The 23727-nt window shown below is 49.5% G+C and overlaps 1 protein-coding gene across 1 annotated transcript; it reads right to left on the bottom strand.

The window, feature by feature from the left end:
- Nucleotides 1–14673: 14673 nt before the first annotated feature.
- On the bottom strand, nt 14674–18313 carry LOC144154953 (uncharacterized). Its single transcript, XM_077686105.1, has 4 exons — nt 17605–18313; nt 16487–17487; nt 15954–16171; nt 14674–15783 (listed from the first exon to the last, which is right to left on the bottom strand). The coding sequence occupies exons 1-4, from the start codon at nt 18131–18133 to the stop codon at nt 14772–14774; spliced, it is 2760 nt and encodes a 919-aa protein (XP_077542231.1). The 5' UTR covers nt 18134–18313; the 3' UTR covers nt 14674–14771.
- Nucleotides 18314–23727: the final 5414 nt, after the last annotated feature.

Here is a 23727-nt window from a genome sequence, read left to right as displayed (position 1 = left end):
GGCGGCCAGGACAAGGTAAATATAAATGGTAGCGAAGGCTCGCGCGAAAAGCGGTTCAGAACCTATTGCCAGCAACATCAACATGGGGGCTTATGGGAGTAGCGATTGAAGCGCGACTAGGTGAGGAGGGAACAAACACTAGTAACAAAAAACCAAGTTTTATTCAACAATAAGGCAACATTTATATTTTACGAACTGTATTTATTTCTGAATCACATTTATTTAGGCACAGTGTGCAAAGAACTTATGAAAATGTTGTTCATTCTTAAAACCTTTTTTGTAGCGCCCTCTGAAGAATGGCACATGTCATTTTTCTGTGATGCAGTCATTGTAGTGTTCGGAAAAGAGCACCTAAAGTTCGTCTGCTAGGAAACGCCCTCGCGTGTTTTGGTGGTGCGCATTTGCATTCGTTCTTTCTTGTTAATTTAGTGTGCCCTTAATTTTTGCTGTGCGTGGAGTTGCGAGGTGCGTCGTATCGTGGGTGAACACGTTTAGTACCGTGCCCGGCGGTCACGGTGAACTACGGGACGATGCTGCCAACGGTTGGAGCGGAGCGCTTTCCTCGGTACCTACGGAAATGATGTGCTGTACAAGGTTTCAACAGCAACTACCGTACGCCTGGCGTTTCACTGCACCATTTTCCTCTCTTTTTCACAGGTAACGCGAAAATATGGTACTGTTAATACGTGCACGGGGGTTGTGTAAGGGGACGTGGTGGTGCTTCGAAAAATAGTGGGTCTAAAGCTTTATGTCACAGTTACCTCTTGATTTCACCTCAGGTTGAATCGGAGCAAGTGGTGTCAATTACTCTAGGACTTCTCAGCGTATTCACACTTGAATTCAAATGATTCGCTTTAATTGTCGATCTCAGTGCCTTCTTTATTGCATTACAACGCTTGTAGTGATCGTTGCTTCCCGCAAGCATTATTCCCATCGCAGTACTGTGTTGTGCTGCTCCGTGCTGCCCTGCTGCCAGATCTTTCCTGCTTTTTTTACTTATCTGTTGCGACACTTGCCTAAACAATGCAACCATGAAATTGCCGGCGTGAATCTTGGGTGAAGTTCTGAGAAACCCATGTCTACTTGATAAGACGCCGGGGCAGCTGCAATGTGCTCGCTTCACTTTCGTGAATCCGCATTACTGCGGCCTGGTTTTCTGCGTCAAGATGCAGTGCCTAGTTCTTTTCACTTGTTTCGAAGTAGTTCTGCTGTTGAGGCTTTCATTGCTCATAATGCTATGTGTTACGGGTAAAGCCAATTTTTTGGCTCGTAAAAAAATCATAATGCATGTAGTTTCCACGAACATTTTGTACTTATTGTATACGTGCTGATTTTGTACAGTGTGTTAAAGTTGTTTTATGTTTATGTTGGAATAAAATTCAGATATCTTGGTTATAGCTTGACTATGCGTTATTTCTTCTCTTAGAACTGAAGCACACAAACCGAGCAAGCATTATATAACATTGATCTATACTTAAGGCACGCACACAACCTGCGTATGTGCGACGCAATTAAACAGCCCAGTAGTGGCGTTGGTAGAAATTTGTATCGGGGTGAGGAGTGGGCACATTTTTGGTATGAAGGGGGGGGGGGAGGGGGTCGGGGAGAGTGGTTGAATGTCATTTTGTGCTCTGCATCCTATGGCAGAAAAAAAAATTCCGGTCGGGGGTGTTCGTGCCCGGTTCCCGGTTTGCCACCCACTGCAATCAAAATAAACAACTGATTGCTTTTGTACAGGAGTTGAAGACATGAATACAGAATAAAGTTTCAGAGATAATGCAAGATGTTTTCAGCAACGCCGAGGTTGATCATACGACAGTATGCTTAAGTACGTTTCTGTAGTCACGAGTCTGTACTAGTTAGGCTGGCGTTGACTGGAAGCACACACGCCAACGGCTCGCCAACTTGCGTCAGATGGCAATGACATGAGCCCTGAGTGATCAGAGGCGCGCTAAAAATATTTTGAAGTCAAATTTTCGCGCTAATGCCACCAAAATGACGTCACTTTTTGACCGGATCTTGCTTCACATCCGGTTTATTTTTTGTTCCGCAGGAAGTGTTCCTTCCTCACACAGATGGCGCTAAGCCCCATGAGCAGCTCGAGAGCCGCCATTTTCTGAACGTATGGGCTTCTATGGAACCTTCGCTACCAGTTACATTTACCTTGGCCAGGACGCCAGGACGCCAGGATTGTCATTCACGCGGGCGGGGCAGCGTCAACGTGGCCATGGCAAACGCGTGTACCGGCCGCACGTTACTTCAAAAATGGGTAGGCCACGCGTCATACGTACTCCCGAGGAACAGGAATTACGATTAGCGATGTGTGTACGGGAACGATCGAGCTCGACTACCGCGTGCCGATGCTGCAGCCGCGCCGCAAGAACAAGGCTCGTGTAGCCACAGAACTGGTGTAGCCGAGCGCAAGCAGCAACAGCTAGCGTTTGTGCTAGGATCTCGCAGTCGCAGCACCGGGTACGTTACAGCCACTTGTACGGTGCATGTTTTCTTTGGTTTTTGACACCGTCGTCCGTGCACAAAAAACCTTATTACGCAAATGCTAAGATTTCTTTTTTTTCTGAGACGTGAAACGTATATATCAATACGCAAACAGTTCTGCAAACTTCCTCCTGTGGGAAAACTGACCCTGCAATTGAACCTAACGTTTTACTGCTGAGCGTTTGCACTTGCTTTCGTTTATACTTCCCCGAAATAATCCGGAACTAGTTCTTCTACAGTGTGCAGATGAGTAGCTTCAACACGAAGTTCGAATTTCGCTTCTTGTCCGCTACCCCCCCCCCCAAAAAAAAAAAAAAAAAAAAAAACTGCGTCTAAAGATCACAAGCTAGGTTCCGAACGAGCAGACGATAACGGTACTCCTTGCCGCTCCGCTGTGGTTTCGTTACGTGAGTTTGGAAAGTCGGCCGCCGTATGGCGCTGGCAGCAGGGCGCGGCAAGGGGCGCGGGAGTGCGCAAGCAGCTAGAAAAGGGGGTGAAGGAACTTCGGGAGCTGTGCCCACATGTGCAGGTCGTCGTGAGCACAGTACCAGAGATAATTGGGAGAGGGATACATGTGGAAAGGGAAGTTGTAGCGGTAAACCGAGACATACGGGAGCTGGGCAAGGAGCTGAGTTTCGCGGTCGTAGACATCAACAGGGATGTCCGATGGATGGGCCGGAAAAGGGCGTTCCAGCGTGACGTAGTGCATTTCAACGGGCAGGTGGGAGCAGCCATCGGAAGACGACACGCGGCGCGAACTGTGGCTTTTTTAGGGGGCCCACAGGCCTTTGCGAAGATGGCGTAGACAAATTGAAGGAGCAAAGGGAGATAGCGGGGTCGGGGCAGATCGGTGCAGGCAAACGAAAGGGACGACGACGGCGTGTAAAGAAGAGAGGGGGGAAACTTAATATCGCGTATATAAACATGCAGGGTGGCAGGAAAAGAGAGAAGTGGATGGAGATTACTAAGCAGCTAGAAGAGGAAGAGATCCAGGTATACGCTGTGACCGAGACGCACCTACGGGACTTGGAGGAACCTCCGGTAATCGGAGAGTATGTATGGGAAGGTTGTAACAGGACGGCGGGATTGAGAAAAGGCGGAGGAGTAGGTATGCTGGTACGGCAGGGGACTAATTGGAAGAGAGTGAAAGAAGACTGTAAAGAACATGTGTGGATGAAAGGGATAGTGGAGGGTAGGGAGATGGCTTTAGGGGTGTCTTACCTGTGGACGGGTAAGGATAGCAAAGAACAAAACGAAAAACTGGTGGCGTGTCTAAAAAAGGACATCGAAGATTTGAAACGTTCCTGGGAGGTACTATTGGTAGGGGACATGAACGCCCACATTGAAGATCTAGACGGGTACACCGACTTCAACGGAAATCTAATGCTAGATATGTGTGAGTACCAGAAGCTGATCGTAGTAAATAGGGAACAAAAATGCGAGGGTCAAATAACGTGGGAGTGTGGTAGGAGACAGTCGAGTATTGACTACTGCCTTATTTCAGAGGGACTTTATGAATGGTTGGATGGCATGACCATAGATGAGGAAGGGGGCCACAGTCTGGGCAGTGACCACAAGCGCATAAACTTGAGTTTTGGGAAACTGGGGGGCGAAAAAACGGGTCGACCGGGGCAGCGCACAAAGTTAAACAGCAAACAAATTGCGGATATAGCCAAAAGCATAGAGGCTGACATAGAAAGAAATCCTGGAGAAGAGTGGGAATATGACAGGCTCATCAAGACTATGCAGGAAAAAATAGTCAAGGCAGAGGGGGCCAATCGATGGAGAGGGAAAAAAACACCCAAAAGCTGGTGGAACAAAGAAATAAAGGCGGTGATAGACAGGCGTAAACAGGCGTCTAGAGAGCACAGGCAGGCCAAGAGGATGGGGAGACATCAGGAGGAGGTGGACCTAAAATGGGAGCAGTATAAGCAAATGAAACAGGAAGTGCAGCAATTAGTGCAGGCGAAAATAAAGGGGGACAGCGAGCGATGGGTAGCGCAAATACGAGGAAGGGGTAGAGACGCGCCGAAAAGGTTTTGGAACCATGTACAGGCATTAGGGAAACGTACGAGTTCCACAGAAGGTGGTACTATAGAAAACGAGCAGGGGCAGATGCTCAAGGGAGAGGAAGCATTAGCATACCTGCACAAAATCATCACGGAGAAGTTCGGTAAGGTGGATGAAGAGGCCCCGCAGCGACACAGAGATGTCGCGGCGGGTAGGCCGAAAGGTCTGGAGATAGATGGGGACAAGCTGAAATGGAAAAGAGCAGAGGAAAAGGTCCCCAAGAACACCGCAGCAGGCACGGATGGGATACCGATGGAGTTGATTAACCAGTTAGGACCGAAGAGCAAGGGAAAGCTACTGCAAGCCATCAGAACAAGGATAGAAGAAAAGGCAATACCGGCCGCGTGGCAAATGAGCAGGATGAACTTAGTGTACAAGGGCAAAGGAGTCAGGACAAACCCAAGCTCGTATAGGCCAGTAACCGTCACGTCAGTGCTGTACAGGTTAGCAATGCAGGCAGTGAAGTTCGAACTAGAGCAGTGGGTGGAAGAAAATATGATATTAGGGGAGCTTCAAAATGGGTTTCGAAAAGACAGAAGACTAGACGACAACTTATTCGTGGTAAGCCCGTAAGCCAATGCATAGAGGTGGCGAAGATGCAAAACCGACCTTTGTGGTTAGCCTTTCTGGACATTAAAGCGGCGTATGATAATGTAGACAGAGAGCGGCTTTGGAGTATCCTGGAGGACGAGGGAGTTGGGGCAGAATTCATTAGCTTACTCAGGGAGCTATACTGGGAGAACCAAGTGCAAATAGTGTGGGAGGGGGTAACTTACAATAGGCCTGTATACACCTACAAGGGTCTGAAACAAGGATGTCCTCTCTCTCCGCTGCTGTTCATGATCTACATGATGGGGTTAGAAAGGAAGCTAGAAGTCAGCACGATGGGGTTCGACTTATCCTACATGAAAAACGGGCAGGTGGTGGAACAACGGGTTCCGGTACTAATGTATGCAGACGACATACTGTTGATGGTGGACAACCGGATAAGTATGCAGGGCTTGATGGATATATGCGGGGAAGAAGCGACGCACCTAGGGCTATCCTTTAGCAGAGAAAAATCGGGGATCATGGTCTTTATTGACGGCGAGGAGCACAAAACAGTATCAATGCAGCAAGTAGAAATACCATTGGTGAAAGAGTATAAATATTTAGGAGTGTGGCTGAACAACAGCGAAGATTGCACGCAGGCGCATGAGGCTCACCTTAAGACGAAAGGAAGACGGAACGCGGCTATAATGAAGCATAGAGCCCTCTGGTGATACAGCAAATACGAGGTGGTAAGGGGAGTCTGGAAAGGGGTCATGGTACCAGGATTAACTTTCGCTAATTCGGTTCTGTGCATGAAGTCAGAGACCCAAGCGGGTCTGGAAGTAAATCAGAGGGCGGTAGGCAGATTGGCCCTAGGGGCCCACAGTAAAACTACAAATGAAGCGGTACAAGGGATATGGGCTGGTCGTCTTTCGAGGCGAGGGAGGCGCAGAGCAACTTCGAGCGACTTCGAGTTAAACTTCGAGTTTGAGGAGCGACTTCGTGATATGGAGGACGAAAAATGGGCCGCGAGGGTGTTTAAGTACCTGTATTTGAGGAGCGTGGACACGCGGTGGAGACGGAGGACCAGACAGCTGACTAATTGCGGTACGGAAAGTCGGTAGGGGACAGCGGGGTTTACACAACGGTTAAAAAGCAGGTAAAGGCAGCAGAGACGACGAAGTGGGCAGAGAGAATGGAAGCGAAAAAAACCCTGGAGACTTATAGGGCAGAGAAACGGGAAATTAAGAAGGAGGGATTCTATGGCAATACGAGAGGCAGTGCGTTGCTCTTCGAGGCACGGGCAGGGTGCCTGAGAACCCGGGCATACACGGGTAGCTACAGGCAGCAGGATGAAACGTGTGCATGCTGCGGCAGTGATCGGGAAACTATAGACCATATTGTCAGGAGCTGCACAGAGATACGGCCACCGCGGGGTGAGGGGGAAACGACGCTGGCGGAGGCTTTGGGATTTGGGGCGAGGGGGAACCTCAACTTCAAGGCCATAGAGGTGACGAAGAGGCGACTGGAGTGGTGGTGGAGGAAAAGTAGGGAAGGGGTGGGTACGAAGGCGGCGTAATCATGCGGACGAGAATTTAGAACAGCGAGGGGAGAAAAAAGGGGGGTGGGGGCGATGACTTTAAAACAGAAAAGAGGGAGAGATGGGAGGGAGGAAGCAAATCTATAGGTTAGCTGGGAGTAGGGCAAGTAAACGTAATAAAACCGGCAAGTCGGTTGCTGACAACCGACGCCCCGATTCAAAGGGAAAGCCACTAATCATCATCATCATCATCATCATCCGTCCCTGAGTCGGCCACGCCGCCGTTCTGTGGCCACGCCATCTTTGCTGCCGGCTGTCGTCGCCTTGTCGCGTTTGTTACTCGTGATTGAGGTGTGTAGTCTGGTGGACATTGACACAAGTTGTGGCGCAAGAACCGCGGGGCACGTCGGACATCGAATGGACGGGCGTCCCGCTCTTCGGTTCTGCGCATCGAACTCCTCAACTGAAACGTGATGTGTCTGACACTCGCGGCGTTCGTGACTTTCGGGGATTTGATGGACTTGATGGATTTCGGGCAGTGTTTTCTCCGTGCGGTGATTCTCCGGTGCTCAAGCTTCTGCGGTATTACTTTCGTCGTGCCAAGTCAGGTAAGTGCGGCAAGATTTGTTCTTGGGGTCGCGCGAGCGTCAGCGTTGTTCGACGTCAACACGCGCGCCCGCAGGAGAGGGCGAGTAACCGAATGGGACCGGCGAAATCACGCGCCGGTGTGCGCGTATGGTGCGCGCTCGACGCCAACGTTTTTAGAACAATTCAGTTTCACAGCTTCCCATAGGCGCCCACTATCCGGCGCGGCCGCATAGCGTGTCGCGGGCGCTAGGGGCGCTGTAGGCATGCTTTGCTCCGCACCCCGCGCGTCGTCTGCTACACCGGAGGAAACGCAGTGCGGCGCGACCGTGTTACCGCTCGCATTTCAAAGCGTTTCCCTTTGCTAGCGGAACAGTTCGTGCCAAAGCAGCAGTTTCTTCGTATACATGCATTTCATTGTTGCTGCGCCCGTTTTCATCTGGTGGAATTACGTGTCTGGGCTACATCTATAGCTACCGTCGCCAGTACATTCTTATGTGGGCATAGGCGGCCTCGCGCGAGCATAACTGTAAAAAAAAAAACCCTTCAAAGAAAACGTAGCTACAGTAAAACTTTTTAAAAGCACAGTGCTCCTTTCTGATGCCACATAGTCATGCGCTGTTTACCGAACAGACTCGTCAATCTGATTTCGGTGTTTTTTCCTTTCCCATTCCCGTGAATCTTATTTGAAGATAACATGGTGAGAATAATAATACTGAGAAAGTAAAAATGGCAAATACAGAAGGAACATATATTTTCTTGCACATCCAGAATAGTATTGCATCGTTCCCTGGGCAAGAAAGGCAGCTCAAAGCAGCTTAGTGTTTTTTTCCTGCATTTTGAACTTTTTCTGTGACAAGCAGTTCACGGTTCTTCTTTCGAGAGAAGAAGTGCATGCGCATCAAACAGTAGCATTTGATTATCTTTGCGGTGAGGAATTCATGGTGCTCATTACAACCAATTACAGGCAGGGCAGTCGCATGAAGCCTGTCTAATACCACCCAGAAAATATCCCCGAACACTGCCGACGTTTCAAGCGTATCGTGCACAACCTCTTCTACTTCCTTAATTAATGCGTACAGCCGAAATGAGGCCTCTCGAAGGCATTCTGGCTTGAATGACCTCAACTGAGTCAGGTGCCTCGGGTTAGCTGTGTTTCCTCGGAGTTGAACTGATCGGGAGCGGTAGTTTCCCGAACCATCACTCACAATGGAAATGACTGTAGCATTATGCTTGTGAAGGCGCACCACTGCTTCCAGGACTAGTTCCGCCAGAATTTTGCCAGGAGCAGCACCTTTTGTCGCGAACGCTGCAATTGGCTGGACCCAGGATTCAAACAGAGGAACAAACATCAATACTAGTGCATGGTCGGCTAGCTGATTGGTTCCTTCATTCGTGACGCCTCCATAACCAACAAATCCATCCATCTTGTAGCTGCATTTGTTGAAGTCATATGCCTGGCGCAACTTGATCTCGTCTATGGTCAAAGACCCCAACCTTTGCTCATCTGCTTTTCTATGGAACTGCTTCTGTATGGCTTCCAGACAAATGGGGTTGAAGCCGTACTTGCACGGCAAGCCTTTCAAAATTTGTGTCAAGCAGCTAAGAGAAGGAAGGGGCAACATTTTCATCTCGCTAATCATCTTGTATGCCCATGGACTTGTAATTCTCAGGATCAAGCAGTTCAAAATCCACTCAGAGTTATACCGCATGCCACACGGAGCTTTTGCTTTGAGTGACTTCAGTGCTGTCAGGAATGCCAGACGTTGCAAGTGAGGAAGGCTACTTAAAGCTTCTTCTATTCCTTGGTAAGAAGCCTTCGCGAGCTCCTGTTCTGCAGTGTGATTTCTTGCTTCCCCTTCTCCCTTGCAGCTGCAGCTCGGAAAACTTTTTTGGTCAAGTTTCGCATTTTTTTGCTTTTGTTCACCGCTGCCTTCATTGGCTTTCTTGCTCGCATTTGCCTTTGAAGGCGTAGGCACCGAGCACACACAGGTCGGGTTGTGAGGACAGAACACTGCTTGTGATGGACATTTTCTAATTTTCCTGTCACACCAGTGTGAGCTACCTGAATGCCTGAACAGATTTTCAAGCTGTCTGTCTCATTGAGCAGGTGCTCGACGCTAGCAGTGCTGTCTACAGTCTTATGCAGTTGCTTGTGCATCTTGTTGTAGCAGTTCACAACACAGCTACCATCATTTTTCACAATAACGGTCTTGCTCACTTTAAGCTCCCCTGCCACAAGTCGCCTGTCGAAAAAAACACCGCAAGTTTGCCCAGAACATGCATCGACGATGAGTTCAAGCTTCCAGTCCCTACTAGGTAACGGCACTGTCACCAGTTCATTCAGACAAACACCGGAGGAGTTAGTTGCAGAGGTGCTAGGTGGCGGCGTGATGCCCTCTGCTCCGTGCGCATCGCCTAAGGACAAAGAGGCCTCTCCACACGAGCCACTCGAACAAGACGCACTTTCCGCCGATGCTTCAAAGCCGATTTCGTGCCGCTTTTTCGGTGATTTTCGCGTTCATGTCGTCGTTCTTGGCTTAGATATGCGCTCCGGCAAGCCAGGAAAGAGACGCGGCAACGCTCCTGGCACTAACTTCCAGTTACCACGGGGAATTAAAACCTCCTGGCCCTTTACAACATGCTTGAAATACTTTACAGTGTCTTGCTCTTCGAAATGTCTCTCACATACCTTGGATTTTTGAGTAAGGCGCCTGTCCTTGCGGTGCAGCATTTGTTCCCATTGTTTCGGGTTCGATTCCCGGCCGCGGCGGCAGCTTTTCTGATGGAGGCGAAAAGCAAAAACGCCCGTGTGTACGAGATTTCGGTGCACGATAAAGATCCCCAGGTGGTCAAAATTAATCCGGAGCCCTCCACTACTGCGCGCCTCATCGCCTGCGTTGCGTCGGCGCGTTAAACCCTACAATCAATCAATCAATCAATTGTTCCCATTGTTTAAACTCCGTGGCCTTACGTGGTGGGGTAAAAAAATGATGATTTGCGGCGTCAATTCTGTAGCCACTCGTACATCCCGGCGCAAAACACGAAGGCATTTCCACTACACAAAAGCAAACATTCGGAAACCGGATAATTCAGGCGCACGAGTGGGGAACGAAATCGCTTCGAACGACGCGCGCCCGCCAAAGCGCGCGCCTGTCCGCGCGCCCATGCAGGAGCAGGTGAAGAAAAGCGTGACTGCAGCGCCACTAGTTCGCGTGACCGCCACCACGGCCGCCTCGGGAGCGGAGCTGTGAAACTGAATTGTTCTAAAAACGTTGCTCGACGCTGCGTCCGTGTGTGTTGCCAGACTTGCTTGCCTAGCTCTGTGCCAACATAAACAAGTTGTGCAGAGTTTTTTTGTAATTAGGCTTTAAAGTAAACGTTTATTTTTGTTTATAAATGCACTGAAGTGACTTTAAAGGTGTTGTGCCACCAAATTTTAAGTCTGTAAAAAGCCTGCTGTAGGCTTCCTCTGCATGCAACGACCCTCAACACGAAGTGCTGGGTACAGCAAGCGCTTAATACGCTTCTAAAAATTACCTAAATGCTCTTCTGGAAATCGGGACCCATCGCTAGCGCCACTAACCATGACGTCAGTGAATTGCCAGCACAGCGAAGTTTGTGACGTCATACAACGTTAGCGACTCGAGCGACGTCAACGTGAACTCCAGTTACCACAGTTTGTTTGGTCGCTTGGTCGTATCGACACACTATACGACGGCGACGACGACGCGACAAAGACGAGTCGCCAAAACATCGGCCAACTGCCGAATTGCCAGACCGCGTTGTCACACCACGCCAACGGCGACACAAACACGCCGGCCGATGGAAAGTCGCCGTAGTGTGACTGACTCGCCGACCGAAGACGCCAACAAAACCGGTCGCCTGACTGGTCGCACGACGCGTCGTCAATCGACCGAGAAGCGAAAACTGCGCCCCGACAACATTCGTGCCGCAATGAAAGCGGCTCTATTTTGTTAGTTTCTGGAGGGTAATAAACTCAGTAAGTTCCATGAAGCCCATACAACTCAACACTAGCGCTAATGCGATCCGTATTTTGGCGTTCGACGCTTCGGCCGTGCTCTTGGGCGACGCCGCTGGGCGACGCCGGCTCGCCTGTAGAAAATATAAGGTCAGTTTCGTGCAGAAGAACAGTTACGTAGGGTAATTTGGGTAATAAGAGATCAGTATCGGCAAAGGTTTTTAACGTAAAACGTAAAACCAGAGTACGGCAAGCACTATCCCTTCAGTGCAAAATCGCAGTCGCAGCCGGGCACACTTAAGGCCGACCTCCATGCAGCGAAATGTAGGCGAAAAGGCGGCGAACGTCGCCCGGCGGCGGCCGCTCCGCCGCCGGCGTCGAAAATACGGCTGTTCGCCGGCGATCTACGCGAGCTAGATGTCGAACGCGCGGCGGCGAACGCGACCGGAAGCGGCAAACTGCATTTTGAGGCCGCAGCCAATCACAGCCTTGTACTTCCTTGTACTTCCTGTCCTGTCTTCCATCGGCGGCGTTCGCCGCATCGCGTTGCATGGAGGTTGGGGTGGACGAAAACTGAGCGGCGCGTCAAACCGCGGCGTCCGCCGCGCCGAGTTCGCCGAGCAACTTCGCTGCATGGAGGTCGGCCTTTATTCTGCATGGAGGTCGGCCAATAAGAGATCAGTATCGGCAAAGGTTTTTAACGTAAAACGTAAAACCAAAGTAGGGCAAGCACTATCCCTTCAGTGCAAAATCGCAGTCGCAGCAGGGCACACTTACTTCTGCAAGCGCTTTCGTGAAGGAGCAGAGTTGATGGCGATAAGCTGTCGCGGGGGCTTCGCGGAACCTTGCTGCGCAAGCGCTATTTAAGAAATTTGAGTTTACAAGCCAGGAATTCTGTAAACTAGCTAGTAAACACCGACGTACGACTGCAAGGATGGGCCTCCATCTAGTACACCGGCTATATCGCGGTGGGAAACCGTTTGTTCGTTGGCCCAGTGGTCTCGCGCGTTCCGCCCGTCCGGTCAACGTTGCCGGTTCGATTCGCGGCGGGGGCAGCTTTTCTTTTTTTTTTTTGAGCGTTTTTTTTAGCATTTTCATGGTTTGCATATCCATGGTTTTCATTTGTCTGCATCCGAGGATGCACACAAAGAATCCGCGTCGGAGCTGTCGCGGCTTGACGTGACGAGTCGGCGTGTTTACTTCCGTGGTGAAGCACGTATGTGGAGGAGCAGACGCCGCAGTAAAGTCGCAACGTACCGCAGCGCCGCCGTGGCAGAGCCTCCTCGCAACACTGTGACGTCACTGCTTGAATCGGCGCCCAGAAACCGAAACCGAATCCTGTTCACATGAATCGTGCGATAATAAATTTTTTACTCAGAATATGTGCATGTGAGAGCATGTATCATGCTTTCTAACGAATTATAAAACGTTTGCAACAAAGAATGCACAAGCAACAAATTTGGTGGCACAACACCTTTAACGTTGCTAAACCGCATCCAACTGCGTTGTTTAAACGCTGAAGAAAAAATTCCCCCGCATTTCCCCGAGGGGGAGAATGTGAAAGTGCGAATGCACGGTTGTCGGCCCGCTTGCGGCGCTTGCGCTCGGCCCCCGCAGCCCACCGCCTCGCCGCCTTCTCTTCCATCTCTTCCATCGGGTTTGTAGTATCACGTGTACACCACGCAGTTATCAAGCCGCTATAACGCCGCTGAGTCGCCAACGCACGCCGCTGACGACGTAGTTTGAATGCGTTAAAGATATAAAGCGCGTTACTAACACTGATATCAGCGTCGCGTCCGTGGCTTCGTCGGTAAAGCGTCGCGCTGCGGCCGCAAAGTCCTCGGTTCGAAACCTGGCGCCGGATGCTGTTTTTTTTTATATATAGAGAGGAGGACTGCAGACGCCGCCGCCGCCGCCGGCGGTGGATGGTTTGGGGTCGCTTATAAAGTGCATTCGCACTTAAAACTGCCGGCTGCATCAAGCCGACGAAAGCCTTTCATTTGAGCAACAGTGGCTGCGTTCCAATTCGCGGACAGCTTCGTAGACGGCCTACTAAGCAGTCTAACTAGACGTCTAGAGGAATAAAATTGGAATGGCGCCGCGGTCGCAAGCGCAACGCCAGCGCAGACGACAGCGTCGTAGCAGACATGTGGAGTTGCGCAAACCGCATGTTTCGGAACTAATATTACCGTTGTTATTGCAAACGTTAAGTAATTTAAAAATGAAACAAAGTCATCAGCATCACTAGTAACTTATACCAAATATTTAAATACAGGAACAAGTGCTTTTATTTCAACATTAATACGCAAAAAGGTGGCGCTGGCGTTTAGACAGGAAGGTAGCCTGCATCGTTGCTGACTTCGATGCTGTCTCCTCAAAGCAGTCTTCGTTGACTGCTTCGTTCGAATTGGAACGGGGCTTAACATGGTGTACTGTCCGCGAAGACGGCAACGAAGCTGTCTAAACGGTAAATTGGAACGCACCCAGTGTGCCGCCATATTCGCGAGCTAGTAAAGTGAACTAGAAGAGGGTAGTGGGCTTACTGGGCCTGGCCGCCTGACGCAGTTTATGTCGCATCCGCAGGGTGGCGCCACAAATCCATGCAATGTAAGGCCTCGATGCTTTCGGTTGTCCGCCAGCGAGTGCACGATGGCGGGGTGATACTGTTCGCAAGAGTAACATTTAAAAGAAGTGTATTTCTCTGGCGCGTATTTGATGCGAAGGAGCGATGGCTAGTGTCGCGCACATTTGCAAATTCAGTGGTTCTTTTTACAGCCGAGAATTGGCGAGAAATCTGTGCGCAACAGCGGATGTGTTCTGCTCTTGCCAATTTCGTTTTTTTTTTTTTGCACAGCCTGCCTCTGAAAAACTTTAGTATTTGCGTGGCAAAATTACACATTACGTTGGCCAGCTTGCCTGGTGCTATGTAGCTTTCTTCTCTTTCATGAAATATGCTTTATAAAAAATCAACCGCAAACGGGACCTCATACTGCGCAACAGGCATCTTGTGATTACGGCCGAGATTGAGCAGATTATTAGCGCATAATGGGGGATTTTTAAGGACGTAGCAACAGTTCTCATATTCTCGCAGGTTACGGTACCACGCGCAAAAACCAGCCTGGGTGGTGCTTGCTCATGGAAGTCGTAGCAAAGTCAGCGGCTACGTTATTTGCGCCAGATCTGGACCCCGCTTCTTTCGGCGTGTATTAGTTTAACTATTACAGCTCCCGAAAGACTTGAGTTGACCAAAGCAGGAATATAAATTGATTTCTCTCTATGATTAACTCGTATAGCTATGTAAATAAATATGATGCTGTCGTAGCAACAGAATTTTGGTTTTGATCAATGCTCATATGTCTGAGCATTTTATAGTTCTGATTTTTTATATTTATTATTACAAGCATATTTTTAGTTCTATATTTTCCCGCACAGGTCCAGTAAGAAAATAATCTTTATCTGTGATCCCTTAATGAAAGAATCTTCATCTGTGAACAAAAATTGCACAATATTTATTTACAAGCAACACATATACACAGTAAATTTGGAACGAACACCATGCACTCTTCCTTAGGAGCAACGGCTCAACTTTAGGTGCTTTGCTTTCTGTCGCCTGGCTGACTTCGCCAGGTTTAGCCCCTTCGTGTAGAAGTGCAGTCGTGCAACAACATAGAAATTAATTATTGTTGCAGAAAGTGTGGGAGCGTGAGAGGGGCAGCCAATCTCCCGAAGGAGCCGCTCCTTTACAACCGCTAGAACATCAATAATGCTGTCGGCATGCAGCTGATGACGGGAGAAGCACTCAGTAAAGAGATCCTCCAGCTTCCTCACAAAGCCGAACAGCAAGCCAGAGGGGTACAGAAGCCCCCCTTTGTCACAAAAATGTGTTAGTCGAGCAAGCTGGAAGTCTTCTCCGGGGGAAGGCATAGTGAGAAGTTTTATACAGGCTTGGCAACCGGTCTTGATAATGCACTTTCTTGCAACATAACCAGCAATGTGAAATATGAGCCTGTTATCGCTTCTGACAATGTGTTGGTTGTGGTCATGAGACTTGCCAGACGCTGAAAGCGATGGCTGAGCTTCTACATTGGCTACCAATGGTGAAGGCTCACTTTCTGCACATGGCGTACCATTCACACAATCGTCCACCTCAAGCAGGGAGCCTAGCGTGCTCTGATCGCAATTGCCTTGGCTGACCGTCTTTACTAAGCCATAAAAAGAAAGGCAATTCACAATAACTAGAAACTGACTAGGGGTTGGGTGGTCATTGCTTTTTGATGCGTGTCTCACAATACCAAAAAGGTTCTCAAGGGGATCTTGACTAAGTTTTGAGGTCATAAGGAACTTGTACCCAACCTTCTCAGTCAGGTATGCAAGAAGTTCTAAAGTGCTTGTGATGGTGACACGTAGCCCAGCTGCGGTTACGTCACTTATAAAGCCTCCTCCAGCGGCTCTAGCGTGCTTCTCCCATTCAGTAAGGTAGCACAAAAAGTCCTCTAAGAACTTAGTCCCCGGTGAACCAGGTCGAAGAGCCTCAGCAGGGTACCGAGACGTCATCACAGATATCAGCCGGTGAATCTTGCTGAAAGGTATGTAACAAAAACCGACAAAACAAATTAAGCGATTACTTCTCTTGCTACAACTGTTGTCTTCTACATGTTCCATAACAAATGTATTAGTTAATGAAGAAGGCACACTTGTGAATTAATTTGATTAAAACAGGCTTTGCGAAAAAGTAAGAGATTTTTTTACCTGAAAAACTCCTGTGTTGCACTGATGCTTCCAAGCTTGTCTTTGAAGAGATGAAAAGCTTGAAGTACCTTTGTGCCAAAAAGTTGGAAAGCATAACTAACACGCATCTTTTCGAAGTTGTTAGGCTGTAGGTGACTTTGCGTTATCCCGGGCATGACTTTCAGGGTCACATTGGATGAGTCGATGTCAAAAGCTTTTTTCACCGGCTGCATGTCAATCTGCAGAGAAATTTGAAGAATTTATTAGAACGTTGTACCTGTCATTTCAAGCAGGCACGGAGTTGGATGTTAATTGCTGAAGACACATAATACTGAAACCCATTATCATGAGCATAAAGAATTTTATCAGCCTCTTACAACAGCCCTCGAGAATTTGTTAATGTATTTACTGTATACCCAACAATATGCCTGACAAATGCAATCAACAACCAATTAACTTGGTTCTATGTTATTACCATACAGGTAGCATAAGCGTAATTTGGCTAAGCTACTGATAGCAACCAGTTACCGAAAGAAAATTAGTTGCTGACTCACGTGGCCAGAAGGGGTGTTGAATCCAGAAATGAGGAAGGCGTTGCGCAGGCATTTAATAAGGTGCGGGAAATCTGATATGAAGAACAGATGTCTTGAAGCATCACTAGGGTGCTGGACTTTACAGTTGACAGAATTTGCAGTTCCCTGTATTCCCATGATCTTCCACATTCTCTTGTTCCAGCTAGCACCGTCTGTGGTAACAAAGTCTACGAAAAGTCCACTCTTTTCAGCCAGAATGGTTGCTTCGATTACAACCTTGGCAAGTGTGTCCCCCTTCATGTTCCCCTTCGTGGCAAAATAGCCAATGATTTGGCTCCATTTACCTTGAAATGGGACAAACAAAATCACCATTCCGTGGTCACTAGGTGTGCTTTTGTCTTTTTTTGTGGTAAATGGGCCTAAATCCACAAAACCTTCTACCACACCAGACTTTTTCACCGATAGGTGTTCAGAAAGTTTTAACTCATCAATGAGCAAACCTCCATGCCTCTTGTAGGCGTCCATATCGGCTGCTTTCACTTTCAGCATCTTCAAAACCTTCTCACTGAAGCCAAAAACAGTCCGATACACAGATACGTAGCGTTTCAAGGTTGACTTGCTTGGCAGGGACAGGATGTGGTTTTTTCGAAGGTGTTCGTAGAGACGAGGGCTCTTCATCTTCATCAAGATGCAGTCCAAAATCCAGCTTTTCGTAAAGCGTACACCCTTTGGCTTCACCTTTGATGCTGCAAAGCATTGCTTAACAGCCTCTTGTTGTCTCGGAGGAAGGTTTGAGATTTGCTCCAGCAGAACTTCTTCCTTTTTGGTCGCATTCTTCTCCTGAAGCCGTCCCAGCTCCTCTTTAGCATGGCTAAGGCGAGTTAAAAGGCGCTTGTTTCTTCTCAGCACTCTCCGCAGTTTTAATGAAGCTGACTTGCAGTTCTTGGCAGCTGTTCGCTGTACTCTGGACCGGCGGGTCAGCAATGCTCGTCTCAGGTAACGGCATGACACACACTGTGTACCTGGAAGAAAAAAAATGAATGTGTTATTACCAGATTTCTGGCATCATGCGCAAATAGTGAGCTGCTCTGGCGATTTTATCTGAGCCTCTGAAGTTGAAGTACCAGAATGATAAATACCTGTTTTGGCCACTTGGCCGAGGCAGTTGCTGCTGAAGTAGACGTCTTCGTGTGCTACCGCATGGGCTTTCAGCTTCTGGGTAAGGAGTGCCCCATCATATTCTTGGCACTTGATTGCCCCTGTGCAAAGGCACATGGAGTCCGCTGCTTCTAGAATTTCTTCCGCCACCTGTTTTGTCTCAACGGCACTCTCCTTGATCAAGATGCCTCTGGCAAACACCTTGCAGTAGGTCTTTGAAAGCGAGTCAAAAAACATCACCACTTTTTCGGAGTGCACCTCTGATTTCGATGACAAAACAGACGTACAATACACAACTCCGTCGTGTCCCGGAAAGTTGTGCTTGCTCCACCGCGCGGACGGCAGCACCAAATAGTCGAAAACGCTGGCATCGTCCGAAGCTTCTGCAGAGTTCTGCACGCCTGTGCTCTCTTGTCGGCCTGCCTCCGATCCTTGCTCGGCAACAGCAGCAGCGGCATCAGTGTCTGTTGCCGGTGCCGACACGTCAACTTCCCTACCAGCACGAAGCATGCGCTTCGCCGGCGTCCTGCTATTTTCCGCCTTCCTTTTTTGAGGGGCCCTTTCATGCACTGTTTTTTTTTGTCAAGTACGCGGGCAAATTAGGCAGAATTGTAGGGACTGCGTCACTTCTGAGTGCTGGCTTCCCTCGCTCAATGCGTACCTCTTCGCCGTTGACGGTATGCACATAATGCCGAACTATGCAACCAGGCTCAAAATGAAGCTCGCAAACAGCACTCGTGTCTTCAAGGGGTTTGTCTGCCCGATGAAGATTCTTTTGCCACTTTTTGCGTAACTCTAAATCCTTCGGGGCGATGAAGAGAGACGGCTTCGTAGCACCCTTCACGTGAACATAGCCCGTTTGGCATCCGGGTGCATAGCAATGGTTTTGCCGGCGCGGTGGCATCTCGAACGATGTACTTTCGCTATAACAAGCACAGTACGTACCCACCACCTCTACGGCATCTTATTTCCGGAATTACCCACGCACGTTGGCAAGCGAAGCGACGCAAACTCGCACGAAGTTGGCACGACACAACACTACCAGCACGGCGTTGCTTCCATTGCATAGATCAGTGGAGCCACCCTGCGGGCTCTAGGAGAAACGAAATTTGTCGACATGAGAACGGCCATTGCAATGCATGGCTTGGGCTGCTGAGTAAGCCCACTACCTCTTCTAGTTCACTTTAGCGCTATTGCGAGGTTCGTCTGCCGCCGTTCTGTGTTCTGTTTGTGCATGGAAGAAGAAAATGTTTGTGCGACCGCTCCACCTCCAGAGCCATGGAGGAAGTAAAAAGTTAGGAGACGGCGCCGCCGGAGAAATGTGAAGCCTATACATAAAAAGTAAAATCGAAGTCGGCCCAGGCGTCACTGCACCACGTGACCCCACCGCCCCGCCGCTGTATGGGCCGCCGCGCACTCTTCAATTTCGTCTGCTTGAAACTGCTCTGCGGCCCGTTGTCGCGAAGCCTGCTATATGGTGGTTTTTTTCCCACGGCTTTTGTCTTCCGCACGTACACGGCACTGCTGCCCGCACGCGGGCATGAGATCGCCGAGCAGACAAATGCAGGAAGGACGGGGTTTCGTTGGCTCTCGTGTTTCGTTGGCTACCGCCAACGAAACACGAGAGATGCGCCGGAGTCGGACACCGCCGCCGCCGCCGGCCCATCCGACCATGGAGGTCACGTGCTGGGCCGACTGCGGCGGCTTGAGAAAGGGAAACGGCGGAGGGAGCGGCTTGAACGGACCTGGACTTGCGAAGGCTAGCTGCGTGACGTCATGCCGTCTCCTAACTTTTTCTTCCTCCATGTCCAGAGCCATGAACGAGTACCAGGTGATGGTTTCGAGTGAGGGTTGGCACCTTTCGAGTGAGGGTTGGCAGTGCTCTTTCGAATGTATAGTGCAGGAAAATGGCGTCCCTCAAGGCGGTGTCTTGAGCTGTACAGGGGGGATTAAAAGAATTGCGAACAATGGAGCGCACAGCCTCCGACGCATGCCGCACCGTCTGGCTGCACTGTCAGTAAACTGCGCGCATGCGTAGTTGTTTCGGAGCGTTTGAGAGTGTGGCCTACATTTATGGGGAATGCTCGATCAAGAAGCGACGCCGGTAATTTATTTTGAGGGGCCTTTTTACGCTGTGTCGCCACTGAGCAGGATGATCGTGGAATGGCATCTGCTATCTGCAATCAGCTTGCTGCGGGCTTTGCTAGCGAATCTAGTAGATAACAGTATGCCCAGTGGCGCCAGATCATAACAAGATGCCTCAAAATAAATGACCCGCGTCCCTTCTTGATCAAGCGTTTCCCCAAACAGTAGGCCACAGTCTCAAACGCTCCGAAAGAACTACGCATGCGCGCAGTTTACTGACAGTGCAGCCAGACGGTGCGGCATGCTTCGGAGGCTGTGTGCTCCGTTGTTCGCATTTCTTTTAATCCCCCCTGTACACTCTTTTTATTGTTAAGATGAACTGTCTTCGAAAGGCATTGCCACCAAACATTTCCTGTTCTGTATATGTAGATGACATTCAAATATCTTTTAAGTCCTGTAACTTTTCAATTTGTGAACGCCAAGTCCAGCTTGGGGTGAACAAATTTGCTGGCTGGGCGGACGCAAACGGTTTTAAACTAAACCCTGTAAAAAGTACTTGTGTTGTGTTCTCCCGGAAGCGCGGGATTAAGACAGACCGTGAGATCACCCTTCATCACGCTTCTATTCCTGTAAAAAAGGAGCACAAGTTTTTAGGGGTCATATTTGATGAAAAACTGACGTTAATTCCACACATCAAACAACTTAAACATAAAGGTCTGAAAACACTAAACATTCTCAAAGTCCTCTCTCCCCAATCCTATGGTGCAGACAAAGAACTCCTTCTCCGTGTCTTTACCGCTTTAATCGGGTCTCGGGTAGACTACGGTAGTGTTGTGTATGGGTCGGCATGAAAACAGCACTAAAAATGCTTGACCCAGTGCTCCACTTGGGCCTGCAGCTTGCGTGTGGTGCGTTCCGCACTAGCCCGGCCCAGAGTCTGTACGCTGAAAGTAACAAATGGTGTCTGTAACATCAACGAATGTACATTGATTTATTATATGCTTTTAAGGTCTCATCATTGAATAACCATCCTTTTAAACCTGTCCTCAACGATACATCTTCAACCCAGATATTCTCAAATCGTCCATCTGTGTCTTTGCCCTACTCTCTGAGGGTGAGAGACTAAGCTTCAGGTATATAGGTTGGGTTTTTAGATGTATGCACATCATCATCATTTTCTTACGTTATACCACCATGGCCCAGAACAAGGCACAACAACAAGGCTGATTGTTGTGATGTTTCTTTTATGAAAATAGATAAAAACAGGGTTCCGAGAGCTGCGATTCTGCAGCATTTACTGTCGCTTCAGGATAAATATAAATGCGCTGAATTCTATCGCGATGCCTCGAAAACTTCAAGTACGGTGTCATGCGCCGCTCATGGTCCCAATTTTAATTCTTGCAGAACCATGAATGTACACCACTATCTTCTCAGCAGAAGTATATGGCATTTTACTCATCGTTCAGCACATTCTTAAAAAACAAATTCCCAAGTCTGTCATCTTTACAGACTCCGTGAGCGTTGTGCGTGCATTGTCTTCACACAGACCCAGAAAAAACCACATTGGCAATCTTGTCTTTAGTGCCGTAATGTCTATATATGCTAAGAATTTTAAACTAATCCTGTGCTGGGTTTCAGGCCATGCTGGAATCGCCGGAAATGAGACCGCGGATCAAATGGCCGCCGCTGCTGCACTTGCAAACACAGTGGACATAACAACAATACCCTACACTGACCTCAAGCCGCACATAAGACAACACCTTCGCAAAACATGGCAAGCAGACTGGAGCACACAGACAACAAGTTACACAAGTTTGACTACCAGGGTAAGGTCAAAGGAAAAAGTACCCCCGTCTCCCTGCTTTTTCCTATGCCGTATGGATAATTCAAACCCCTCCCTAACGTGATCTGCCACCGAAAAGGGGCCGCACCGAAGTTTACTTTCCATCCCTTCCAACAATCCACATTCCGAAACCTGATAACTATCCTCGATTCTTGGTTATCGAGGCAGTTGACAAAACAAACCCTGTTTCTTCCATGTGCGAATTCTTGATCACTAAGTTCCTGGAAAGCACCCCCGCACGGGGCACCTTGAGTAATCTTGGTGACGGTGAGTGGCGACACCGCGTACCCCGAGCCCCCCATACTTAAGCTGTCACCTACCGTGGCTAGAAGTTGAAAGGTGAAGGGTTAGAATCCGTGAACGGTGGCCGTCGGAGCCTTGGTCAAGCTCCGGCCGATGGGCTCCCTGCCTGTCTACCAGGCAGGGAGCTCCGGGACCTCTTTGACTACCAGGATAAGGTCAAAGGAGAAAGTACCCCCGTCTCCCTGCTTTCCAATGTATCATATGGCATTTTCAAACCCCCCCCCCCAGACGTGATCGGCCCCCAAAAAGGGGCCGCACCGAAGTTTCTTTTCCACCACTTCATGACTTGAGTCCTCCAAAACCGAACAACTATCCTCGCTTCATCGTGATGGAATCTGTAGACCAATCAAAACCTCTTGCTTCACAGTCGGTATTTCTCATTTCAAAGTTTCTTGACGGTATTGTTGGAGGGTCGTATAAGGCCAAAAAACAACGAACCGGTGAAATTCTTGTCGAGGTCAGTAGCCAGGATCAGGCCAATAAACTCCTTGCTCAAACCAGCATCGCCGATCTGCCAATCCGAGTCACGCCCCACCGCAGCCTAAACAGCTCCCAGGGCGTGATTTCCGAGTATGACCTACTAAATGAATCTGAAGCTGACCTGCTGGAGGGCCTTCGTAGTCAGGGCGTAACAGCGGTCAGGCGGATAACCATCCGCAGAGACGATAAACAAATACCGACAAAGCACCTCATCCTAACCTTTGACAAGTCCACTCTTCCAGAATTCATCAACGCAGGTTACATCCGATGTCCAGTCCGGCCGTACATCCCGAACCCGCGGCGCTGTTTCAAGTGCCAACGATTTGGGCACGGCACAAACTCCTGTCGCGGCCGACTTACCTGCGCAAAATGCGCCCAACACGACCACCCGTTCGACAACTGTAACGTTCAACAATTTCTTTGCGTAAACTGCCAGGGTCCACATGCGGCCTACTCCAGAAAATGTGAAAAGTTTCAATTAGAACAGAAAATAATTAACATCAAAGTCACTGAAAACATCACCTTCCCAGAGCCGCGAAAGAGGTTTGCCTCTTTCCCCCTGGGGAGGTACGCCGACGCAGCTCGGCGGGGGGCAGAGCGGCGTCTGGTTTCGGCGGAGACCCAGTACTGCGAGTCAGACTTGGTCCCCTTCCCGCCCCCCCCTGGGTTGCCTCTGGCAGCCCAACCCGCCTCCGCACCGCTCGCTGAGCCAACAGCGGTTGTGGTGGCAACCTCTTCCGTCGGGACCGGTGCCGCTCCCGTCCCTGCCTCCCCGTCCTCCAGTGCGTTGGAGGGTGCCATGGACACCACGGGCCCCGCACCGGCTCCCACCGCCACCGCACCGCCCGTGCCACTTCTGGTGCCCCCGACACCTGCTGCGGTGGCGGGTCAAACGAAGGGCCCCCGAAGAGGGGCCAAGTCCGGGGGGCCCGGTTCGACGGGCACACCCAGGACATCGGACGATGAGATGGACGTCGGCCCGTTCTTGCCTGCGGTGCACCGCAAGGAACGCGTCCCGACGCCAAAGATTCCCGACAAACCAAAAAAGGCGAGAGTCACAGCCCCGAAAGACGACACATAAACAAACACACACACTCCAGTAGCTCTCACACTAAATAATGGGAAGAGAAAACATAATTCAATGGAACTGTAGAGGCGTTTTTAAAAATCTTGACGATGTATACGAAATACTGCATGCTAGTCAGCCAAGTGTAATGTGTGTTCAGGAAACACATTTGAATTCCAAGCACACAAATTTCTTGAATAGTTACATGGTCTTCAGAAAGGACAGGGATGGCTGCACACACTCTTCTGGCGGTGTGGCCATAATTGCCCGGAAATCCTTAGCCTGCCACCCTGTCACTCTGAACACTATCCTTGAGGCTGTAGCAAT

Source organism: Haemaphysalis longicornis, unplaced genomic scaffold (genome assembly GCF_048455015.1).
Source record: "Haemaphysalis longicornis isolate Haplotype H1 unplaced genomic scaffold, Haemaphysalis longicornis Haplotype H1 scaffold_1, whole genome shotgun sequence".
NCBI lineage: Eukaryota > Metazoa > Arthropoda > Arachnida > Ixodida > Ixodidae > Haemaphysalis > Haemaphysalis longicornis.
Note: the sequence above shows the minus strand (reverse complement) of the source record. Positions and strands in the feature narration are given on the sequence as shown.

Coding starts and splice junctions, on each gene's coding strand:
- LOC144154953 (XM_077686105.1), bottom strand. CDS start 18,133: ATGCTTCGTGCTGGTAGGGAAGTTGACGTGTCGGCACCGGCAACAGAC. Junction 17,488..17,604: donor CGGCCAAGTGGCCAAAACAG/GTATTTATCATT, acceptor TTTTTCTTCCAG/GTACACAGTGTGTGTCATGC. Junction 15,784..15,953: donor GCAACACAGGAGTTTTTCAG/GTAAAAAAATCT, acceptor CATACCTTTCAG/CAAGATTCACCGGCTGATAT.